The 19986-nt window shown below is 45.5% G+C and overlaps 1 protein-coding gene and 1 long non-coding RNA gene across 5 annotated transcripts in view; one reads left to right on the plus strand and one right to left on the minus strand.

Annotated features, from left to right (window-relative positions):
- The window catches only part of Apba1 (amyloid beta precursor protein binding family A member 1), a 204279-nt gene that overhangs the window by 179810 nt on the left and 4483 nt on the right, over positions 1-19986 (plus strand). For 2 of the 4 annotated variants that reach the window (XM_058584027.1, XM_058584028.1), the window contains exons 6-12: positions 845-880; positions 1875-1961; positions 2491-2676; positions 5829-6008; positions 8453-8665; positions 17671-17790; positions 19682-19822. In XM_058584027.1, the coding sequence (XP_058440010.1) occupies positions 845-880; positions 1875-1961; positions 2491-2676; positions 5829-6008; positions 8453-8665; positions 17671-17790; positions 19682-19822 (963 nt within the window). The remainder of the gene's footprint in view (positions 1-844; positions 881-1874; positions 1962-2490; positions 2677-5828; positions 6009-8452; positions 8666-17670; positions 17791-19681; positions 19823-19986) is intronic. The other 2 variants (XM_046459455.2, XM_046459456.2) reach the window with 2 other exon arrangements.
- LOC131424736 (uncharacterized) overlaps positions 1-19986 on the minus strand; it is a 53713-nt gene that overhangs the window by 19795 nt on the left and 13932 nt on the right. The window lies entirely within an intron of this gene.

Consider the following 19986-nt stretch of genomic DNA (forward strand, 5'->3'; position numbering starts at 1 on the left):
TTAACACACCTTTCTCAGTAAAGGGGTAGAATAAAATGACACACACACATAAAAAAAAGCAAGTACATACAAGATTTAAAACATCATCTTAACCAACAACTATAAAATACCATATTTTGAAGTCCATGTGACACATTAACCAAAATCAATCATGTGCTGGGTCAAATTTCAAAAGACTGAAATTTTATACAGTATATTCTCTGATCCAGTAAAATTAATTTAGAAATACAAAAATAATAACTAAACCCCAAATGTATTCAAATTAGTAACACAATTTTAAGTAATTCAAGGTTCAAAGAAATCACAGTTGAAATTACAAAATGGTTTAATGGGACAGTACTTAAACTGCAATATACCAAAATTTGTGGGAGACAGCCAAAGCAGTACATACAGGGAGAGTCATAGCTTTATATGTAAGAAAAGGAAAAAGTCTGAGAAACCATATAACTTTATATCTCAAGAAACTGAGGGGGGAAATTAGCAAATTAAACCCAAAGAAAGTAGATGGAAATAAATATCTAGGATAAAATCCAAGAAACAGAAAAATAGGCATGCAATAAAGAAAATCAAGACAACTAAAATGAGTTCTTTGAAAATATCCATTGCATTTAGGCACAGGCAGCACCTCAACAAATTTCTTTCATCCCACTGCCTCCACCATCTACTAAGTTCTGAATTAGGAAATCAATTTTCTTTAGAGGGGGATTTTTTTTTTTTAAAGCTAGTCCTCCTCCTACAGAAGTGCTTCATATCACTATCAGTATTAGTTTTGTCACCTCCCTTTTTGACTTTGAGTCTCTGCAAATTCTAACTATTCTCCTGTCTCTGTTTGTTCCATGCTAAGCAGATGGCCCAGAAATTAGCCAAAAGCAGGAAGAAGGTGCAGTACAAACAACTCCATCGCCTTGGTGTTATGCCTGTTCTTTTCATTTGTTTATGTTTTGCCTTTTTATTATTTCGTGTTTTTATTTTCTGCATCCAGCAAGTTTTTGTTCAGATTTCTTTTCAAACCGCCCCATAAGCCAGCATTTCTCAAAACTCAGTTGCCTACAGTGGCTGTGTTTTTTGTTGCTCATTAGTCATTTCACTTCAGAGGAAGGACAGGGAACAGATTGGAGACACTAAATGAATCCTATACTAGTGTGTAAGTTCCAACCATTCAGGAGCAGGGATGTGGCAGGGACTTGGGCCTGTGCAATTACAGTTATGTTTGATTGGGGAATTTGTCAGATTGCTGGATGCAAAAAAGAAAACTCGCTAATAACCACACGTGTGCAGAGTTCAACCTTAAATGAACCAGACTGCGCTTTTTTGATTATGGAGCTTCTAGGTGCTTATGAACTACTCCTGGGACATTGAGGCCTTGGGGCTCTTTCTTATTGGGGTGGCTTCAGGAGTGGGCAGCTGATTCTGTGTTGGCTGGGTGGTATATGAACATGAAGACCCTCTTACCAGAACTGCATCCAAATGGCTTCATTTGTACCTGCTCTAAACATTGTACCCCTTCAGCTCAAGCGGGGATAAATTCTAACTGACTTCTCCAAGGTCATTGGGTATGAGTTAGTTGCTCTTATCCTGTCCTTATCCTTCAGTCTCCAAAACCCTTGCAGAATGGGCCACTTGCCATCATTGCTCAGAGCCAAATCTACTGCAAAGGGGATTCGACATTTTCCCCCAGAACCTAAAGATGCTAACACTCGTCCATGTGTCCATCCTCTGTGTGGTACCTTCAGCTTTGGCAATTAAACCCCAGAGTCTGCGTTGCTGTTCTGGTGACTGTGTCTTGGTGCCTGTGTGTGTGAGCTAACCTTGCCCCTTTTATCTGGATCAGAACACCATGGTAAAACTTGGTCTTGGTGCTTTTTTCTTTTTAGGCTCCTGAAGGCGAATCTCAGCCAATGACCGAGGTGGACCTCTTCATTTCTACCCAGAGAATTAAAGTACTGAACGCCGACACACAGGTACCAGCTGGCTCCCACCTTTCCTGGGGTGAAGCCTAGCAGCATTGCAAGGCAGAGTCTTTGCCTGTGCCTACGGTGTGGCTGTCCCCATCTGCTGAGCTCCATGCACCCTGCTAGTGCCTCTTGCTGGGTGGGGCTGTCATTGTCTTAAAGCTCAAAGGAAAAATTAAAACATGGACGTTGTTTGTCATTCTCCTGAGTTTTCTGCAGAGATTTCATTAACAGGGACAGATAAGCCTTTTGAGAAGTTTGGTTTAAAATCACGCATGAAAAACCTGTCATTGAGATTTTGTCATTCTTTTTCATTTCACCAGAGAGTCTAGTGTTTATAAAATATTTAAAATTTCTTATTTCTTTTCACTGTCAGAAAGCATTTCTTGCCCTAGGTTGGTCAAGGGAAATGCCTCAGGCCAGAGGGAGTATCTGTAAATCTGCCAACAAGATCTTTGCTATGAGCCCTGAAGCCCACCCCAATGGCAGACCTTCTCATAGGTCTTTAGACTTATGGGCTCTCCCCTCTTGCCTCCAGGAGACAATGATGGACCACCCTCTGAGGACCATTTCCTACATCGCAGACATTGGAAACATCGTTGTGCTAATGGCCCGCCGGAGGATGCCCCGCTCCAACTCCCAAGAGAATGTCGAGGCCTCCCACCCATCACAGGATGGGAAAAGACAGTACAAGATGATCTGCCATGTCTTTGAGTCTGAAGATGTAAGGGTGGCTTCCCTTGAGCTTTCTCTGGGTGACCTGACAACAATTGGGTGGCCAGATTCTCTCGATTTCTCAGAACTGAACCAGTCTAATTCATCATACATTAAACAGATATTTATTAAGCACCTGCCATGCATCAGGCACTGTACTAGAGCTAGGGATATGGGGCTGAATAAAATATACAACAAGTAACTCACATGGGTTGAAAGTCACAGAAAATAAATAGATAAATATTCTTGGTATAAAATTATAGCGGGGCCAGGCATGATGACACACCTGTGATCCCAGTGCTCAGAAAGCTGAGCAGAAGGATCACAAGTTCGAGGCCAGCCCTAGCAACTTAGTGAGGCTTAGCAACTCAAAATTAGCACCTCAAAAACAGGAAAGGCTGAGAAGTAGCTCAGGGTCAAGCAGCACAGGGATTGGGCTGTTTTAAGTAGGGTGATCAGTAAAGTCCTCTCTTAAGAGGGTGACATTTGAGCAAAGACCTGAATAAAGTGAAAATGAGGAAAGAGCAAGGGCCAAGTCCCTGAGGCACAGGCCTGCTGGGTTTGATTGAGAAGGGAAAGGAGCCATATGGCTGGAGAGCTTGAAAGAGGAAGAGGGGGAACAGTTCCATCAGACTTCAGCTGCAGGGGTACAAACAGGTCTCACGTGATGTTTAAGGAACTTGGAGAGGGCAACTCTGTGTTGTTGACAGCTCTGCCCTTAGCTATAGGAAAGTTCACATCCCTGATCCTCCCCCCCCACCCCCAGCCAAAGGTAGGAGACCCCCCCACCCACTCAGCCCCAGTCCCTAGGATCCCAGCTCCTTCTCCCTCCCAGAACTGCTAGTCTCTAATCCTCATATCTCCAGGTGATAAGATCAACAGAGGCAGTTTACAAAAGAGGTCATTCTTTCATTTGACCTTCTTCCAGGTTGGCCCTAGAACAGCTGGTAAGGCTGCCAGGCTTTAAAGGGCAATGGCACCTGGGCTTCCCCCAGGCACCCACCCTCCATGGGCCTTCACAGGCCTGGGAAGCTGCCCTCCAGGACAGGGTCACAGACCCATGATGATCTTGAACCTCACAGCCCAAACCCGGAGGGCCACGTCACCACCCTGGACTCTGTTCATTTTTTCCCTGTGCCACAGAGGGAAAGGTCTGTTTCTCGAATGGAGCAGAGAGCCCCAATTTACCCAAGAGCACCATTTTTCTCCAGCCAAGTGTTCACCTCACTGCAGTAATTTGCCTTCCTCCAAGAACTTAGGAGCCCAGGCAATCCTCCTTTTCTCCAGGAATCCAGAGCTGTGAAGGCTGTAACACAGCAGGGAAACACTGACACTTATTGACACTTATCCTCTACTGGTCTGGTTCTCTAGAAAGCAGCCCCCAGACAGGCTGGCTGAGGAGGTAGGGAGCTTGCAAGGCCTCTTCCTACCACTCTTTAAAGCTGAGGCCAGGCATGCAAACTGGGACAAACTGGGTTTCAGGAGATTGTCAGAAAGTTTGTGAGTGACACTTGAAGATCTTAAGTCCCCTGTGTTCTGCAGAGGAGTGGAAAAGTGGAGAGAGCTCTGCTCACCAGGTTTGAAGATCTCAAGGACACCCAGCTGCCACCATCTGACCTGGAGCTCAGGAGGAGGGGTTTCTTGTCCTTGAGATTTCTTGAGGGTTCATCCAGAAAAAAATGGAAAGAACAGAGGAGCAGGAGCTAGGATAGGAGTGGACCCGAGACTCTCACACCTTTGCTTCCACTACAGCATGGACGAGCACATTGTCTGCAGCACTAGCAGGGCTGGGTTGGAATCCTGATTCCAAATACAAGCTGGGCACTGCTGAACCTCAGAGTCCTTTTCTGTAGAATGGCAGTGCCACCCTCTCTGGGCCACTGTGTGACTCAGAGGTGCTGCATTTTCAGGCTGATGCCTGGCATATGGCAAGAGGTCCATAAATGCCAGTTGGTACATCCATTAATGATGATCAGTAAGTCCACAGGTCATATTCCTGGGTTATATTGTTTCAATTCATCTACACACACCTCTTGATGCCAAAGCAATTCCTCACTCCCTTCCAGGCTTACAGCAGGTCCTTGGTGAGTTTTGGCATGTGAAGTCACCAGATTGTCTAACTTAGAAAAATTAAGCATCTGTTTTCCTCTGGCAAACCATAGAAAGTTATCAAAGTCCAGAGCAGGAGGAAAAATAATAGCAGCCAAGTCCCCCTCCAATGAGCTGTATGACCTTTGTGTCCCTAGTCCCAAGTCTCCTCACCTAGAAAATGCAGGGTTGGACTGGATCAGAGCTCTTGACTATTGTATCCAACACAACCTTTTGAAAAATTTCCACAAAATAATCAATATTTGGCCATATATAGTAGAAAGGAGAAATAAAAGGTAAGCAAGCTAAGGTAAAAATCATAGCACAGTATGTAAATGTGCTTATACCTTCTTGATTTATAAGTAAGAGAACATAGTATTCAGTGTGATGTTGTAAACATTTTCTACTTGACATTTTGAATTGAAGGCTAAATAACAGTATGCATATATAAACACACAGGCAGAATCACCATGTACCACAGTGAGGGTACAGGCCAATAGGGATGTGATTTATTGGCAGCTCAGATCCCACAAACACTAGTGATGTGCATAATTTTCCAAAGTCATGAAGCTACTCCTGCTAAAGTCTTGGACAAAACAACCATTTTCCTTCCACTTAAGCAGTACTGTTTTTGGAACATTCAGTGTAACTACACTATGAAAGTCTTTGTGCATATAAGCCAGAGTTCTTATGTCCCAAGTCCTGGACACAGATGATTAGAAACAGGTGTTACACATACATGAATGTCCTGTATGATATTTGAAAACTGTACAGGATACAAAACAACCTGTTATTGCATGGAACTGTCCCTTGCATGGCAGGATATTCAGCATCTCTGACTCCTGTCCATTGTCCTCCCTTAAGATCATTGTCATAATCAGAAATGTCCCCAACAATTTTGAAGACAGCCCCTGATAGGCACTGGTGATCCTTTGTAGAACTTCTGGCCTACCTGATGTCTAGGACCCCTTAAATTCAGGAGGATGATAATCCAGGGGGGGGGGACAGTGCATCAGACACCCACCCACAGCACTGCCCATTGACCATCATCTTCCCCTCTGGCTGCTACTCTAGGCCCAGCTGATCGCACAGTCCATAGGGCAGGCATTCAGTGTGGCATACCAGGAATTCCTCAGGGCCAACGGGATTAACCCCGAAGACCTCAGCCAGAAGGAGTACAGTGATCTGCTCAACACCCAGGACATGTACAACGACGACCTGATCCACTTCTCCAAGTCAGAAAACTGCAAAGATGTAGGTACTTTCCTGAGACTGTTCCCCAGGCCGGGTCAGCTGGGTGGGGACCCCAGGGAGAGCGGGGAAGCCCTGCTGTGTAAATGAAGGCAGCAGAATGTGGGTTTGGCAGGACATTGTGAAGGGCTCACAGTCTCTCTAGCTCTACCCCAGTGGACCTCGTTACTAAATCAGACACCCACCCACAGCACTGCCCATTGACCACCATCTTCCCCTAGCTCTTATTGTTATTGTGGACAGGTATCGCAGTATATCCTGTGTTCCTAGGAATCCAAAGCCAAGTGTTAGTGGATTCTAGAGGCAGATAGCTTGATAAGGGTAGAGTCCAGGATCTGAGAGTCTGGATAAGGGCACTAACAAAGTTCAGTTATGGTGCTCCTTCAAGCACTGGTCAAAGCCCACTGCATTTGGCAGAACAGAACAGACTGCAGGTTCAGCTGACAGATGCTGTGCACCCCACTGCTTCAGACTAAGCGCCCCAGGAGTAACTGGAGGTAGACAGAACCATCTGAGCTGGTCTGGAGGTTATTTGGAACACGTAGGAGCAAACAGAACTGAAGTAACAGGAAAATAGAATGTCAGAAAGCTGCAGATGCGTCTAGGGAATCAGAAAGGCTTGGCTTGAACAGAGGGTGGACCCAGAAAGAGAGGGTCAGACCAAAATAAGGTCCAGGTCAGACTGAAGGGCTTGCAATTCCAGCTGAAGCTTTCAGACTTTATCCCATAAATGTCAAGCAGCTTTAATGAGAAAGTTATCTTCTAATCCATTAATGTATGAGGGATCTCAGGTAAGGCTCCCTGGAAGCAGATTCTCAGGTGAGGATTGTTGTTCAGCAAGTTTATTGCAAACCTCCACTCAGAAGAGTAGAATGTGGGAGCAGGATGTGGGGCACTAGGAAGAGTGTGGTCTCACTGGCATAAGTTTCTTTGTAATCTGAGGGAAGCTCTGAGACACAGAATACAGGACAGACTTATCCCACCTTAGAGCAAATGACCTCTATTGCTCATTGGCCAAGGTTGAGCAAGAGATATAAAAGTTTGTTAATGCTTCTGTAGCAAAGTCCCACAGACTGGGTGCCTTCTGCAAAAGACGTGTGTCCTCTTCTCAGGTCTGGAGGCTGAAAGGGCAAGATTGAGGTGTTGATAGGGTTGGTTCCTTCTGTGGGCCTCAGGAAGGATCTGTCCCAGGCCTCTTTCCTTGGCTTATAAATGACCATCTCTTCCTTGTGCCTTCACCACATCTTCCCCATACAGTCTGTGTCCAAATTTCCTCTGAAGAAGACACCAGTCATACTGGATTAGAGCCCATCCAAATCACCACACTTTAACCCCATTCCCTCTGTAGAGACCCTGCCTCCATTTTGATGCCCTGGGGATTCTGGAGATTAGACAGCAACATAGGAATTTGGGCAATGGGAAACAGGTCACCCCATAATGGGGATGGAATGTCTCCCTTCTGGCCAAGGGCAGTTCTCAGGGAAAGGGCCAACTGTGAGCGTCAGCAGTAGTGGGGAGGGTGCCGGCTTAGAGAAGACCTCTCCAGACCCTAATAAACACACCCACACTCTGCAGGCTGCTTTCAAGAAGCACCTCACTTTTTCTCAGCATCTCTGAAAACCTCCCCATCCTGCAGGTGTGCAGCTCTAACTCCTGCCTGCTCTGCTGCCACAGAGGTCAGGAGAACATTATGCCTGCCCAGGACATGCTCTTCTGTGTGCACTCCTGAGCTTGCAACTATGATGACTCCCACATCAGTTTTTTCCTTTTTCTTTAACTTTCTCCTTGCAGAGAAGTTTTTCTGAATATTTATTTTTAACTCAGGAATCTTAAATGTTGGAGAGAACTTATGACATATTGTGGAATGGGATAACCTGTGCTTAGAATTCAAAAGCCATTTCTAGAAGCCATAATAGGCCACCAGAGCTCCTACTGACCAACTTTCCTCCCCTGCCAGTAGAGACAACATTGAAAAAAATGTTGGACAGGCCAAGTGTGTCAGTGCATGCCTATAACCCAGGCAACTCAGGAGGCTGAGGCAGGAGGATTCCAAATTAGCCTAGACAATTTAACAAGACCCTGTATCAAAATAAAATAAAAAGGGCTAGGGATGCAGTCAGTGGTACAGCATCCCTGGGTTCAATACCCAGTATCAGGAGGGAAAAAAAAAATCTAGTGCCCTGTGGTTTTGTGCTGAGATCAGATTGCTAATATGGAACAAGTATGAATTACAAAAAACAGCACTGGCCTATGTGAAATTGTTTCTTAAGGACTCTGGATGTGATGAGATGCAGAGAAGACAGGAGCTCACCTGGGCTGAGGTCATGAGGGAGTGTGGGTGTGTTTATTAGGGTCTGTCTTTAGGCAAGAAGTGGAGTGGCTTTCACTTCTACCACTACCTCCCATGGTTAATGATTCAGGATTTCTCTGTGTTTTTCTCCTGTCAGGTTTTCATAGAGAAGCAGAAAGGAGAAATCCTAGGAGTTGTGATTGTGGAGTCTGGCTGGGGATCCATCCTACCAACCGTGATCATAGCCAACATGATGCATGGAGGCCCCGCAGAGAAGTCGGGGAAGCTGAACATTGGGGACCAGATTATGTCCATTAATGGCACCAGCCTGGTGGGCCTGCCTCTGTCCACCTGCCAGAGCATTATCAAGGTACCCAGACCTGGGAAAAATCTTTTCTGTTAATCAACCCAAAATGACATGAAGTGTAACTGCTGTCTAATCATTAACATTTACAAATGTATTCTAAGTGTCAGGCACCAAGGAAGGCACATACAAAAAAGGCTTGTGCTCGGGGCTGGGGCTGGGGCTCAGCAGTAGTGCACTTGCCAGGCCTGTGCGAGGCACTGGGTTTGATTCTCTGCACTACATATAAATAAAAATAAAAGGTCTAAAAACAAAATTATATATATAATATGCTTGTTCTCAGGCATCTCATTATTTAGTATTTATAAGCTCCTCCTATTTACAAGTCATTTTTAGATCAGGGATAGTATATTTGGCTCACTAACAGCCACTGCAGGCATCACTAATCAATCACAACCCTCTCTCAGTATGCCTAGACTCAGCCTCAGCAGCCTCAGCTCAATAATCCAGACAGTCCCTTAGAGTGAAGTCAGATGTACTTGAGATGATTTACCAACTCTGTTAAGAATTATGGGAATGATAAACCAGGCATGGTGGCACACACCTACAGTCCCAGAGCCACTTGGGAGGCTGTGGTGGGAGGATCTTAAGTTCAAGACTAGCCTGTGTAACTTAGCAATACACTGTCTCATAATAAAAAAATAAAATAAAAATAAAAAATAAATAAAAACAGAAAGGGCTAGAGATTAAGCTCAGTGGTAGAGCACCCCCAGGTTCAACCCCCATTGCCACAGAAAGAAAAAAGAAGACCCTAGAAATGCTTCAAACCTGAAGCCACTGACACAGGCAAGTGTCTTTCCCAGAGCCTAATGGCTAATTGCCGTAAGGAGGAAACTGTTATAGTCCATGGAGTCCTCTTCATACATGAACATAATGACTTCTCATTCAACCTGAACTTATACCGTTACATAAAGCTAAGAAGAGCTACTTAAGTGAAAATTAAATGTGAATACTTAAGGAAAAGAAATTAGATTTTCTTCTTAACAATGAAGCATCCATGTGTAGTCTTCAACACTGATACTTGCTGATCGCATGGCCAGCATGACAGGAAGTATTCCTCCTATGAACCCCAAATAGTTCTGTACCATTAGCTAGAACATAGCTCTAGGGGATGAATTAATGCAGTCATTACAATCGTCCTTCTGAGCGTAAAAACAGAACACAAAAGCCAACATCCTCATCTAAGAGGGTGGGGGTGCGAGTAGAGGGTGCAGTTGAGTGTTTACCACCAGGGTCAGTGCTTTTGCTTTTTTTTTTTTTTTTTTTTTTTTTTGTAGAGGAGCACAATACCTTTATACATTACGTTTATTTTATTTATTTATTTATTTAAAATATTTCTTTTTTAGTTGTAGTTGGGCACAATACCTTTATTTTATTTATTTATTTTTATGTGGTGCTGAGGATCGAACCCAGCGCCTCACATGTGCTAGGCGAGCACTCTACCACTGAGCCACAACCCCTGCCCTATATTTATTTATTTTGATGTGGTGCTGATGATGGAACTCAGTATCTCACGCGTGCTAGGTGAATGCTTTACAACTGAGCCACAACGCAGCCCCAGTGCTACTTTGCTACTTTTAATGAATAAATTCTGCCTCTTCTTTAATGTATAGCCCTGTATCCTTTAATCATAGGGATAAATTCTGAAAAATGCATCATTAGGCAATTTTGTCATTTTGCAAACATCATAGAATACCTACACAAACCCAGGTCAGTCGCTAGATGTAACCTTTTTTTAACCTTTATTTTATTTATTTATTTTTTAATTTTTTTTTGTAATTATGGATGGACAGAATGCCTTTATTTTATTTATTTTTACGTGGTACTGAGGATCAAACCCAATGCTTCACATATGCTAGGCAAGCACTCTGCCACTGACCTACAGCCCCAATCTCTAGATCTGGCCTCTTGATGCAAACAAGAGCTGTGGTAATCACCAACTCTGAGGCCGCTATTGGCATCACATACCATACTGTTTTACAATAAACCTTGTTTTTTTAAGTAAGTATACTCCAGTGACAAAAGTATAGCATAGTAAATGCATGAACCAGTACTGCAGTCATTGATCAGGCATTATTACTGTACATAAGTGTATGCTGTATTTGTACATGACTGGCCCTGATGTAGGCGTGTTTACACCAGCATCTCCAAACACATCAGGAATGAGTTGTGCTACAACCTTAGGACAGACACCATATCATTAGGCAACAGGAATTTTTCATCTCCTTTATAATCTTTTGGGGCTATCATGATATACGCAGTCTGTGATTGACTAAAACATCATTATGTGGCACATGATTAGACATTAAAGATTAAGATTAGAGACTCTTCTCTGAACATGAATATTCAGACATGTTTCATTGGGCCTCTAGTAGGTGCTGAGCTGAGCAATGAAGATACTAGATGGCAATATGTATGTGGAGGATAATTTCAGTGATCCTAGCAACATAGAGGTAAAAGATTTGCCAGCATTTAGAGGAGGGAAAATTTTATACAACAATAGTTAAATTCACTTTGAGGGAGTAAAACCTAAGTTGTTAGCAAAAGGGAACCGTGACCTTTGGAAGTCCCTGTTTCCAAAGTGGGCTAGAATCAGGGGGTGAGGCATGAGTCTGGCCTGTGAGAACTGATCTGGTGTTACCATGGTAACATGGAAAAGCAGCAGGTGGCCAGGGTTAGGAAGGCAGCATCAATCCACATTGATATCTCCCTCTTCCCCATGAATAAGTTTCTTATTAAACACCTTGTTTGCATGTACAAGAATCACAAGGGACTATGAGACCCAAAGACACCACAGACAAAATCTCCACCTGGGGACTTGGTCTAGCAGGGAGAAATGACAGGACTGAAGGCCCCAGTGATCAAGTGTTGTGTGCTGTTGTTGTAAAGAGTGTGCATGGATTAATGCACTGAACTCTCACAACAGCCTTCTGTGGGGCAGGTACGTTTGTTTAACCCATTGGACAAGTTAGGAAACTGAGGCACAGAAAGGTGACCACATGGTCATTATGGAACATGGTCACTTAGCCACTGGATAGCCTCTTTCCAGTAGTTTGTTCAAGTGCTAGATCCAAGACCCTCAGCCAAGGATGATGTTGCACACCTCAGAAGGCCTGGAGACAGTCTCAGTTGTCATAAGGGGGAGGAAGGTGCTACAGGCATCCAGTCGGTAGAGACTAGAGATGCTGCCAAACACTGAAATTCTCAGGACAATCCCGCAGGGGACTGGGTTGTGGCTCAGTGGTAGAGTGCTTCCCTAGCATGTGTGTGGCACTGGGTTCGATCCCCAGCACTACGTAAAAATAAACAAATAAAATAAAGGTGTTGTGTCCATCTACAATTTAAAAAAATTTTTTTAAATGAAGAAAAAAAGAATAACTTTATGTCTGGAAAGGTTTAAGGAGGGGCAAGAAGAAAGGGATATTCTAGACTACATATGTCCCATGAAGTGCATTTGTTGAAGCCCTAATCTCCATGTTATGGCCTTAGAAGGTATGCCCTTTAGGAGGTAACTAGGTCATAAGGGTAGAACCCTTGAGAAAGGGATCTTTAAAAAGGGATCATTTTCCTTATGAAAAGGGCCCCAGAGAGCTCTTTGGCTTTCTTTATCCAGTTGAGGATATGAGGAGAATCAGCAACAGGCAGAGGGCCCTCTTAGGACCGCCCACAAGGATGATGGCTGACACCTGGTTCACATGAGTCATCTGAGACCCCGAAGGCACAGACACTTGCCCAGGGCCCACCAAATGGCCAGTGAGTCCTAACCCTCCCTGCCAGTCTCCAAAGGACACAGACTGTATGAGGGGCTTGTGAGACTTGGCACCTCTGCTGCCACCTGGAGACTCCGCTTCTGTCATACAGATCCCTGCAGCAAGGTGAAAGGGAAGCTTCTGGGAATACAGCTACCCAAGCAGCTTCCTGGGGGGAGGGTTTGTTTGAGTAGCTGAACTTAAATGTCTGTAAGTGGAGTCTCCATGGATTCAGAAAATTAAAAGACCATGCAACGATGAAAGAGATGTAGCTGCTGGAGATGGAGAGTAAGAAAACCGCTGCCTTGTGGCTCTGCTCAGCAAAGAAGCACTGGGCAGGAAGCCCCAGTTAGACTCCACGGAGCTTGCACAGTGCCCCAGAACACACAACCTTGTTGAATGGGAAAATGAGATGGCCCATCTGTGGCCTCGCCCGGCTGGGGGGAAATGCTAATCACTGATAACAGCTAGAATTGCCAGTACCACACAGACTGACTTCAAGTGGGTTTATTACTATTTTATTAGTTCCCTAGACAGCACCCGCTTCTTGCCTGCACCTTGACAGCTGAAGGCACTGCCCTCACCACCCTTCATTGCCACTGCAGGGCACTATCTGGGCTTTTGGTGCTTGGTGATCCCATTTCAGTAGGTCTCGGTGCCCTCTGCAGCTGCAACTCCAGTGCTTCTCAAACTAATGTGGGTCGCACAGCAAGCTGGTTAAAATGCAAGTTTTGATTTGGTAGGTCTCAAGTGGGGTTCTGCCTTTTTCACAAGCTCCCAGGGATGGTCATATCGCCTACCTTCAGACCACACTTTGAGGAAGAGGAGTTTAAAGCAGTGTGTTGACCTCCTCTGCCCCCAGACACAGAAAGAATAGATTTCTAGAGTGGAGTTACAGATATCAAACTATCTGTTTTCCTGGCTCTTATTTCTCTGTTATAATTCATTCCTGAAGCATAATTATTGGTAGGTGAAGCAGGCTAGCATCTTCTCTGCTCATGCTATTGCCCTCTGGATTTTTGTTCTTTTTGAAACTAGAGCACCGTTTCCCTTTCCTTCTATAGGATCATGGTTCTGCTCTCCTGTTGCTATAGAAACCATTCTGGCTTCTCTTTCCTCCCCTCCTCCCTGCCCTTCCTCTCCCACCCTATTTCTTAATTTACTGCACCATTCCACTGTTGTCATGGGGATGAAATGACCGTTTATTTAATTGGCACCTCCAATAAAATGGCAGCTCAGAAATCTAAGTTAATGGGACCCAACTTGAAACATTGATTAGGAATAGCAGAGCAAAGGCATGGTCTGGTTATTTCAAATTGCCATTTCTCTAAGCCTCATCTTGCAGCACATTTTCCCCAATCTTGAAATTCTTTCACTGAGGGACTGAGCAGGCATCTTAAATCAATTCACATAAAAGGAAAGAACTCACCAGAGGAATGTGAATTTTTTTTTTTGTAACATTAAGAAAATAGGATCACTCTCCTGCTTTTCAGTATGTTCTGTAGTTTTCTGTATCACACAAGCACACCTAAATAATTCCAGTGGTTAATATTTAATCCCAGTTTATTTATTTAATCCTCATTAATCCCAGTGTAAACATTTAAGGCCGATGCTTATCTGAGGTTATGATTCTAATAGGCTCCCGTCTTAGCCTTCTTACCTCTCGTTTCTTGCCCCTTTCCTGATCTCCAGGAGGCCCAGAGATGGCTTATTCTACCCAGGACCTAACACATTTCTTGGCACATAAAAAAAAAATTATGGGCCACTTTCTAAGTCAGTGGTCAGTGAGATACATGCATGAATGACATTAAGCCGCCCTTCACCATACCCGGCCCCAAAGAAGAAAAGACCTAATTCCCTGAAGAAGAAACCTAATTTTAATGTGAGAGAATAGATTGTTTTTAATTATAAGGGTTGAGATTTTTTGTTGCAGCCTGGGGCATTTAGAAAACCACACAGGAAAAGGGGTGAAGGCATAGACACTGAAAGTGGCAGAACCTTCTGTGAGCTTCACCATTTGTTGGGAAAATTAGGAAACTGAGGCAGCAGAAAGATAGAGCACCGCACCCAAGATCCCGCTGTTGGTGGCAGAGCACAGCTGGAACCCAGGCCTGAAACCACCACAGTCCTCCTCACCTGGCCCACCCATCCACTAGGAGCAAACAGACAACTTCCATGCCCCTCATGGATGTGGATGATGGGACTGTTGTCTTGCAGAAAACCCGGATCCTTTGCAGTCTTTTCCACCTGAGAAAACCACTCTTGGCTTATTCCATTGCTCCACTTTGAAAATACCATTTTCTTAACCAGTGTATTTCCCTAAAATGTTCCCAAACCCCCAGGACACACTGATGACAACAGCATGCATATGAACACCAAGTCACATGGTACAGGGACACCACAAGCTGAAGGGCACTCATTGGAAGGCTCATGTCCCCCTGGATACAGCAATTCAGAGCACTGAGGGAACAGAAGCTGAAGATGAGGAAACAGAGTCCCATTCATACATTGAGGGAACCATCTTGGTGTCACTTAAAAGGCACAGGAAATCCAGGGGAAGGACTATGAGGACCATGAGCCCAGAATAACTTGGAAAGTGACCTAAAAATACAGCCCTAATTCAAGACTGGAATAAGATTTGAGGGCATAGGGTTTTTTCCTTCTTTTGCTATCCTTGGCTACATGGTTGAGCAAGGCTTAATCATGAAGGACACTCTCCAGTTTTATATGTAGGAGAAAGTACTTTGGGTTCTGAAAGCAGACCTGGGTTAAAGTTGGCTGTGTGTGAACTTGGGTGAGTCACTTAGTATCTCTGAGCCTCAAGTTCCTCTTCTATAAAACTGAGATAGCTGCCAGACAGAAAGGGAGATTAAATAAGGCAATTCCTGTGACTCTCCAGGTATTTCTGGGCAAGAACTAGTGCTCAGTGACAGGTGGTTGGTATTGATATGGCTCAGCTGCTTCCACTACTGGGCTGGGGTTTGGTGCAGCAGGATCCAGGGGGTGCTCACACCTGGTTCAACACCAGAGATGGCTACCCAGGGACCAGGCTGAACAGACATCCACCTTTCCCCAACCTTGCTAGTACCTGCTTCTATGGAGCATATAGACCTCAGGTATGAAGCCTAAATTGACATCTTTGAGTCTAATCACCTCTTAAAGAAATTAAGTCTCGTGGGCACAATTGAGGCCAGTGTTTGCCGTGGTCTACACCAGTTCTTAAGATTAAATGTATACTTTGGGGTGAACAGAAAACACTGCTGTAGTTGGAGGCCCTGCTGTCCCCCCACCTCCAATCTTCCAGAGCAGAGGTATGGGAGGTCTTGTTAATGCAAAGTCTGATTCAGTAGGTCTGGAGTGGAGCCCCAAATCCTAACACATGGCCAAGTGTCACTGATGCTGTTAGCATGGGCCTGGAGATCCACTGGTTATATCCTTGTCAGTCAGATATAGAAAGCCAGATGACCAGTGGCACAAGATCCCCTAACTACCCACTGACCTAAAGCAAAACATGTGTGGCTCTCTTCTGGTATAGGAGTAGCAAGTCACACCCTTGCCACCATTCTGCCTGGGCTGAAGTTCTCCTAACCCCACTTTCACCTCCTGGCTGGAAGGTGTTTGTGAGGTAGGTAGAAGCCCGAGCAGGGATCTGCAGTTCTGGTCCTGACCTCATGGAGCCCTTGGAGTAGCCCTTCGTGTCCATGTGTCCATTCTCATCTACAAAATATGAATATGAGTTTTGACCTCCCACAGAAAAATGTTCGTAGCAGCCATGAAATTTGCATATTTCCATTTACAGGATGCAAGGCAAATGGTCCCTGTCTATAGAAATTTCATGGATTATGTCATCCTTCTCCCCAGACTGATCCTTGCACCTCACCTGTGGAGTGAACAAGCTGGTCCCCTTGTGAACTGATGGGGAACTGTCTCTAATGGGCACCATGGGCATGGGTAAAGCCAGCCTTGTCCCTGAATCCCTAGCTCTGCCTGGTGCAGAGGTTCCCACCCACCCCAAGTACTGCCTGTTAGGAGCCACTTCTCCCCTTCAACCCTGGCCCTTTGGAGAAGAGGGACTGTGCCTGACCTTGAGTGGCTTCCTAATCAACTCAAGCTGGGGTCAGGTCCAGCAGGAGCTTCCCACTCCCAGCTCAGACCTCCCCTACCTCTGCTCTGAAGCTTGGGGGTGGGGGAACAGCAGGGCCTCCAACCACAACAGTGTTTTCTGTTTACCCCAAAGTGCAAAAAATTTTCTCTGTGCACTAGAACTTAAAACATACTGGGGAGCTCCTGCTTTGGGCCACCCTATCTATGCACAGGTGAGCAAGCAGGAGTTGGGTGAGGCAGGTTTAAACCAGGCAGAGCTGAAAGGTGGGCATAATTTTAGGGTTGATTATATCTGCCTGGCACCTTTCTCTTGGATGAAGCTGACAAGTGGGTGGTTGGGCCTGAGGGAGGCACTTGGAGCTCTGTGCTGGTGGTCTAAAGCAGATGCTCCTGCAGAGGGGAGAGTGCCTGTCACAGCTCTGAGTGTGACAGAGTCTAGCCTGAGCTCACCTTAAACCACAGTGGGGTGGAGGAAGCTCCACTCAGATTGAGACCCGTTTCCTTTTCCTCCTCAAAGACTAGCTTTCCTTCCACGTTCCATTCTAACAGAGGAAGGGCTCTGTGGTCTAGGGTCATGAAACCCTGACCTTTGTGTCTTTCCTCCTCTCATCTCCCTCAGCACCCACCCTAAAGCCCTCCCCAGGAGATGGTGACCAATGGCAGCCCCAATTGCTGTGGGAATGTCCATAAACCATAAAAATCTCCAACAGCTGAGAGGATGGGGAAAGGAGAGAAAACAGTCCCCATGCACCTGCTATGAATGAGACGTCCTTTGTTAGGAGTCACTGCTCGAGCTTGGGACTCCATTTCCCACTCCTCTCTCTCCTGACCAGACAGAGGGTGCATCCTTCATCTTTCAAGCCAGAAAGCCCATGTAACATTTTTTCTCATAGTTGCACTTCCATCGGGTCCTTGAACACAGTCCATTTCCCAAAATGAAGATTCTGCCCACTTGACTCTGATCTCTGCCTGGGTTGAAAGAGCTCCATTTGAGCCCTACTGTTTCCTCCCCTGGGGTGATAAGGCCTCCAGAGCACAGGACTGGAGCACGCACTCCCAGGCGTCCTAGAGCGGCTTCGACCTTGGATGCTGTTTGCTCTTATTTGTTCTGCCTGCCTCAGGGGTCACCATATCCACTGTATACTATTCTTGTTTAAGGGCTTAAAGAATCAGTCCCGAGTCAAGCTGAATATCGTGAGGTGCCCTCCAGTGACCACGGTATTAATCAGAAGACCAGACCTTCGCTACCAGCTGGGTTTCAGCGTCCAGAACGGAATTGTAAGTGCAACTCGCTTCACACACTTTTCCAAATGTTGACAAAAACATAGCCATGTTCTGTTTTTGTTTCTTGTTTTATTTTTTCCCCCCAGCTAGTCCATTCCCCAAAAGCATCCCTAAGGGAAGGAGATAAATGGATAAAGACCCACTCAGCTCCTTCTTTGGGTAGATTTCCTTTGAGCAGAGAATTCTGTGCCATTCTACGTGGGAAGAGACAGGCCCTGGAGCAGAGTTTGGCAAAGAGGCCCTCCAGCTGCTCCCCTGGTAGCTGGGATGTCCCCGCCAAGGGCTGCCTCCTCCCTGGGATTGCAGCTATCTTCCTGGCTGTACTCAGAGCCCCTGCTGAACTGCCGCACTCCCAAGGACAGGGCAGAGAGAGCTGCTCACTCAGCTTCAAGCTCCCCAGGGGTCCAGGGTGCACCCCAGGCCAAAATCCCTGCCCAGGGCTGTTGTGCAGGATTGATCTGTGCTTAGCCCAGTCACCGTTTTAGCCTGAATTAGCTTTAGGAATGGAGTATTTTTAATCACTTGACTGTCTGCCTTAAATAGTACTTCCTTATGTTTTCTTTTTTTATTGTGGTAAAATATATATGATCAAAAATTTACAGCTAACAATTTAAGTGGCAGTAAATACATTCACAGTGTTTTACAGCCGTTGCCAACTAGCTGTATCCCTTCCTTCATCCCAAACAAACTGTCCTCAATAATACTCCTTTATGCCCTGGTTTGCCTTGTTCTGTATTCACAGTAACTCCGGGCTGTGGTGGCAATGGTCTCCATCTGTAACCTTGCCTTCATGGGTTTTGGATGGAACTGCCCTCTCTTTGGATTTATCTTTCTCAACATAAGGACCCTGTTCTTTTTACACGCTCCCCTTAACTTTCAATTAAGAGTCCTTCAGTAATTAAAATTTCATTCCAAGTATGTTGTAAGGTTTAGAAATAACCTTGAAATTCCCAATTGGAGTTGAAATTTCCAGCCCTGTTTCCTGTGGTCTCTGTATCTCAGTAGCCTGGCTTGCCTGTTAGAGGAACCAGGGTTACTCCTCAGAGGTTTGGTCTGATGTCATCCCTTTACCTGTTTATGCTTGTTTGCTTTGTTCATATTTGAGTAATGTTAAAAGCTGGCACTGGGGATGTAGCTTAGGGGTACAGCATTTGTGTAGCATGTGCAAGACCCCAGGGTTGAATTTCCCAGCACCACAAAAAAAAGAAAGGTTGCTCAGATATTAACAATGGGTTGCTTAGTGTGAGAGGGAGGGAGGGACAGCTACACCCTGTAGCTCTAGAAACCTCATTTGCCAGCAACCAGGAGCCTCTATCCACTGCCTGGTTGCACAATACCAAGTTTGAACATGGTTGCAGAGCTTGGAAAGCAGAAAGGTGCCTCCCCACTACAACTGGCCATACTTTGGAATACAAAGTGGAGTGGCTCATGCAGTTGACCCTATAAAACAGGCTGCTAACTTTAAACAGTTCCATGTTTGAGCCCACTTGTGACTCTGGAAATGCTAACCTGTGCTACACAGGCTGACAGTCTGAAACACTAGCACCCAGGTGACAGGCCCAGGCAGGCTCTTGTCACCTAGGCCCAGAGGATTAACTTTTTCCCAATCAATCCCACCAAATATGCTTGGAAGACTTAATTCTTAGATTCAGCTTGTCATGAAATCCAGCAAACTACATGAACAAGGTGGCCATGTCAACCTACAGAACCTATTTCCTGTGAAAATATTCTAAGAGATTTAAATACCCTCAGCCTAGCTACATCTGCTTCTCAGAGATGTGCATGCTGGGGGATAAGGGTCCCAGGGAAGAGAGTCTTTTGACCCCATGGAGATCTGAGACATGATGCTGCCCACAAGGAGTAACCTGGTGTTTGGCTCTGGTAGATCTGCAGCCTCATGCGAGGGGGAATAGCTGAGAGGGGAGGCGTCCGCGTGGGACATCGGATCATTGAAATCAACGGACAGAGCGTTGTGGCCACCCCGCACGAGAAGATAGTCCACATCCTCTCCAATGCTGTTGGGGAGGTAGGAGGGAGGCTCGGGCTGGGGAAGGGGCTGAGGGAGCCATCTGGTACCCCTTGCATCCTGCTGACCCTGATCCCCATAGTCCTTCCAGGGACCTTCCTATATGTCCCTTCCCCTCAATACCTGGAACCATCTTAGACCTAAAGTTGAACCCATTGTCGAAG

The sequence above is a fragment of the Marmota monax genome, unplaced genomic scaffold (genome assembly GCF_021218885.2).
Source record: "Marmota monax isolate L192 unplaced genomic scaffold, Marmota_monax_Labrador192_F-V1.1 WCK01_AAM20220418_F8-fsc00059, whole genome shotgun sequence".
Taxonomy (NCBI): Eukaryota; Metazoa; Chordata; class Mammalia; order Rodentia; family Sciuridae; genus Marmota; species Marmota monax.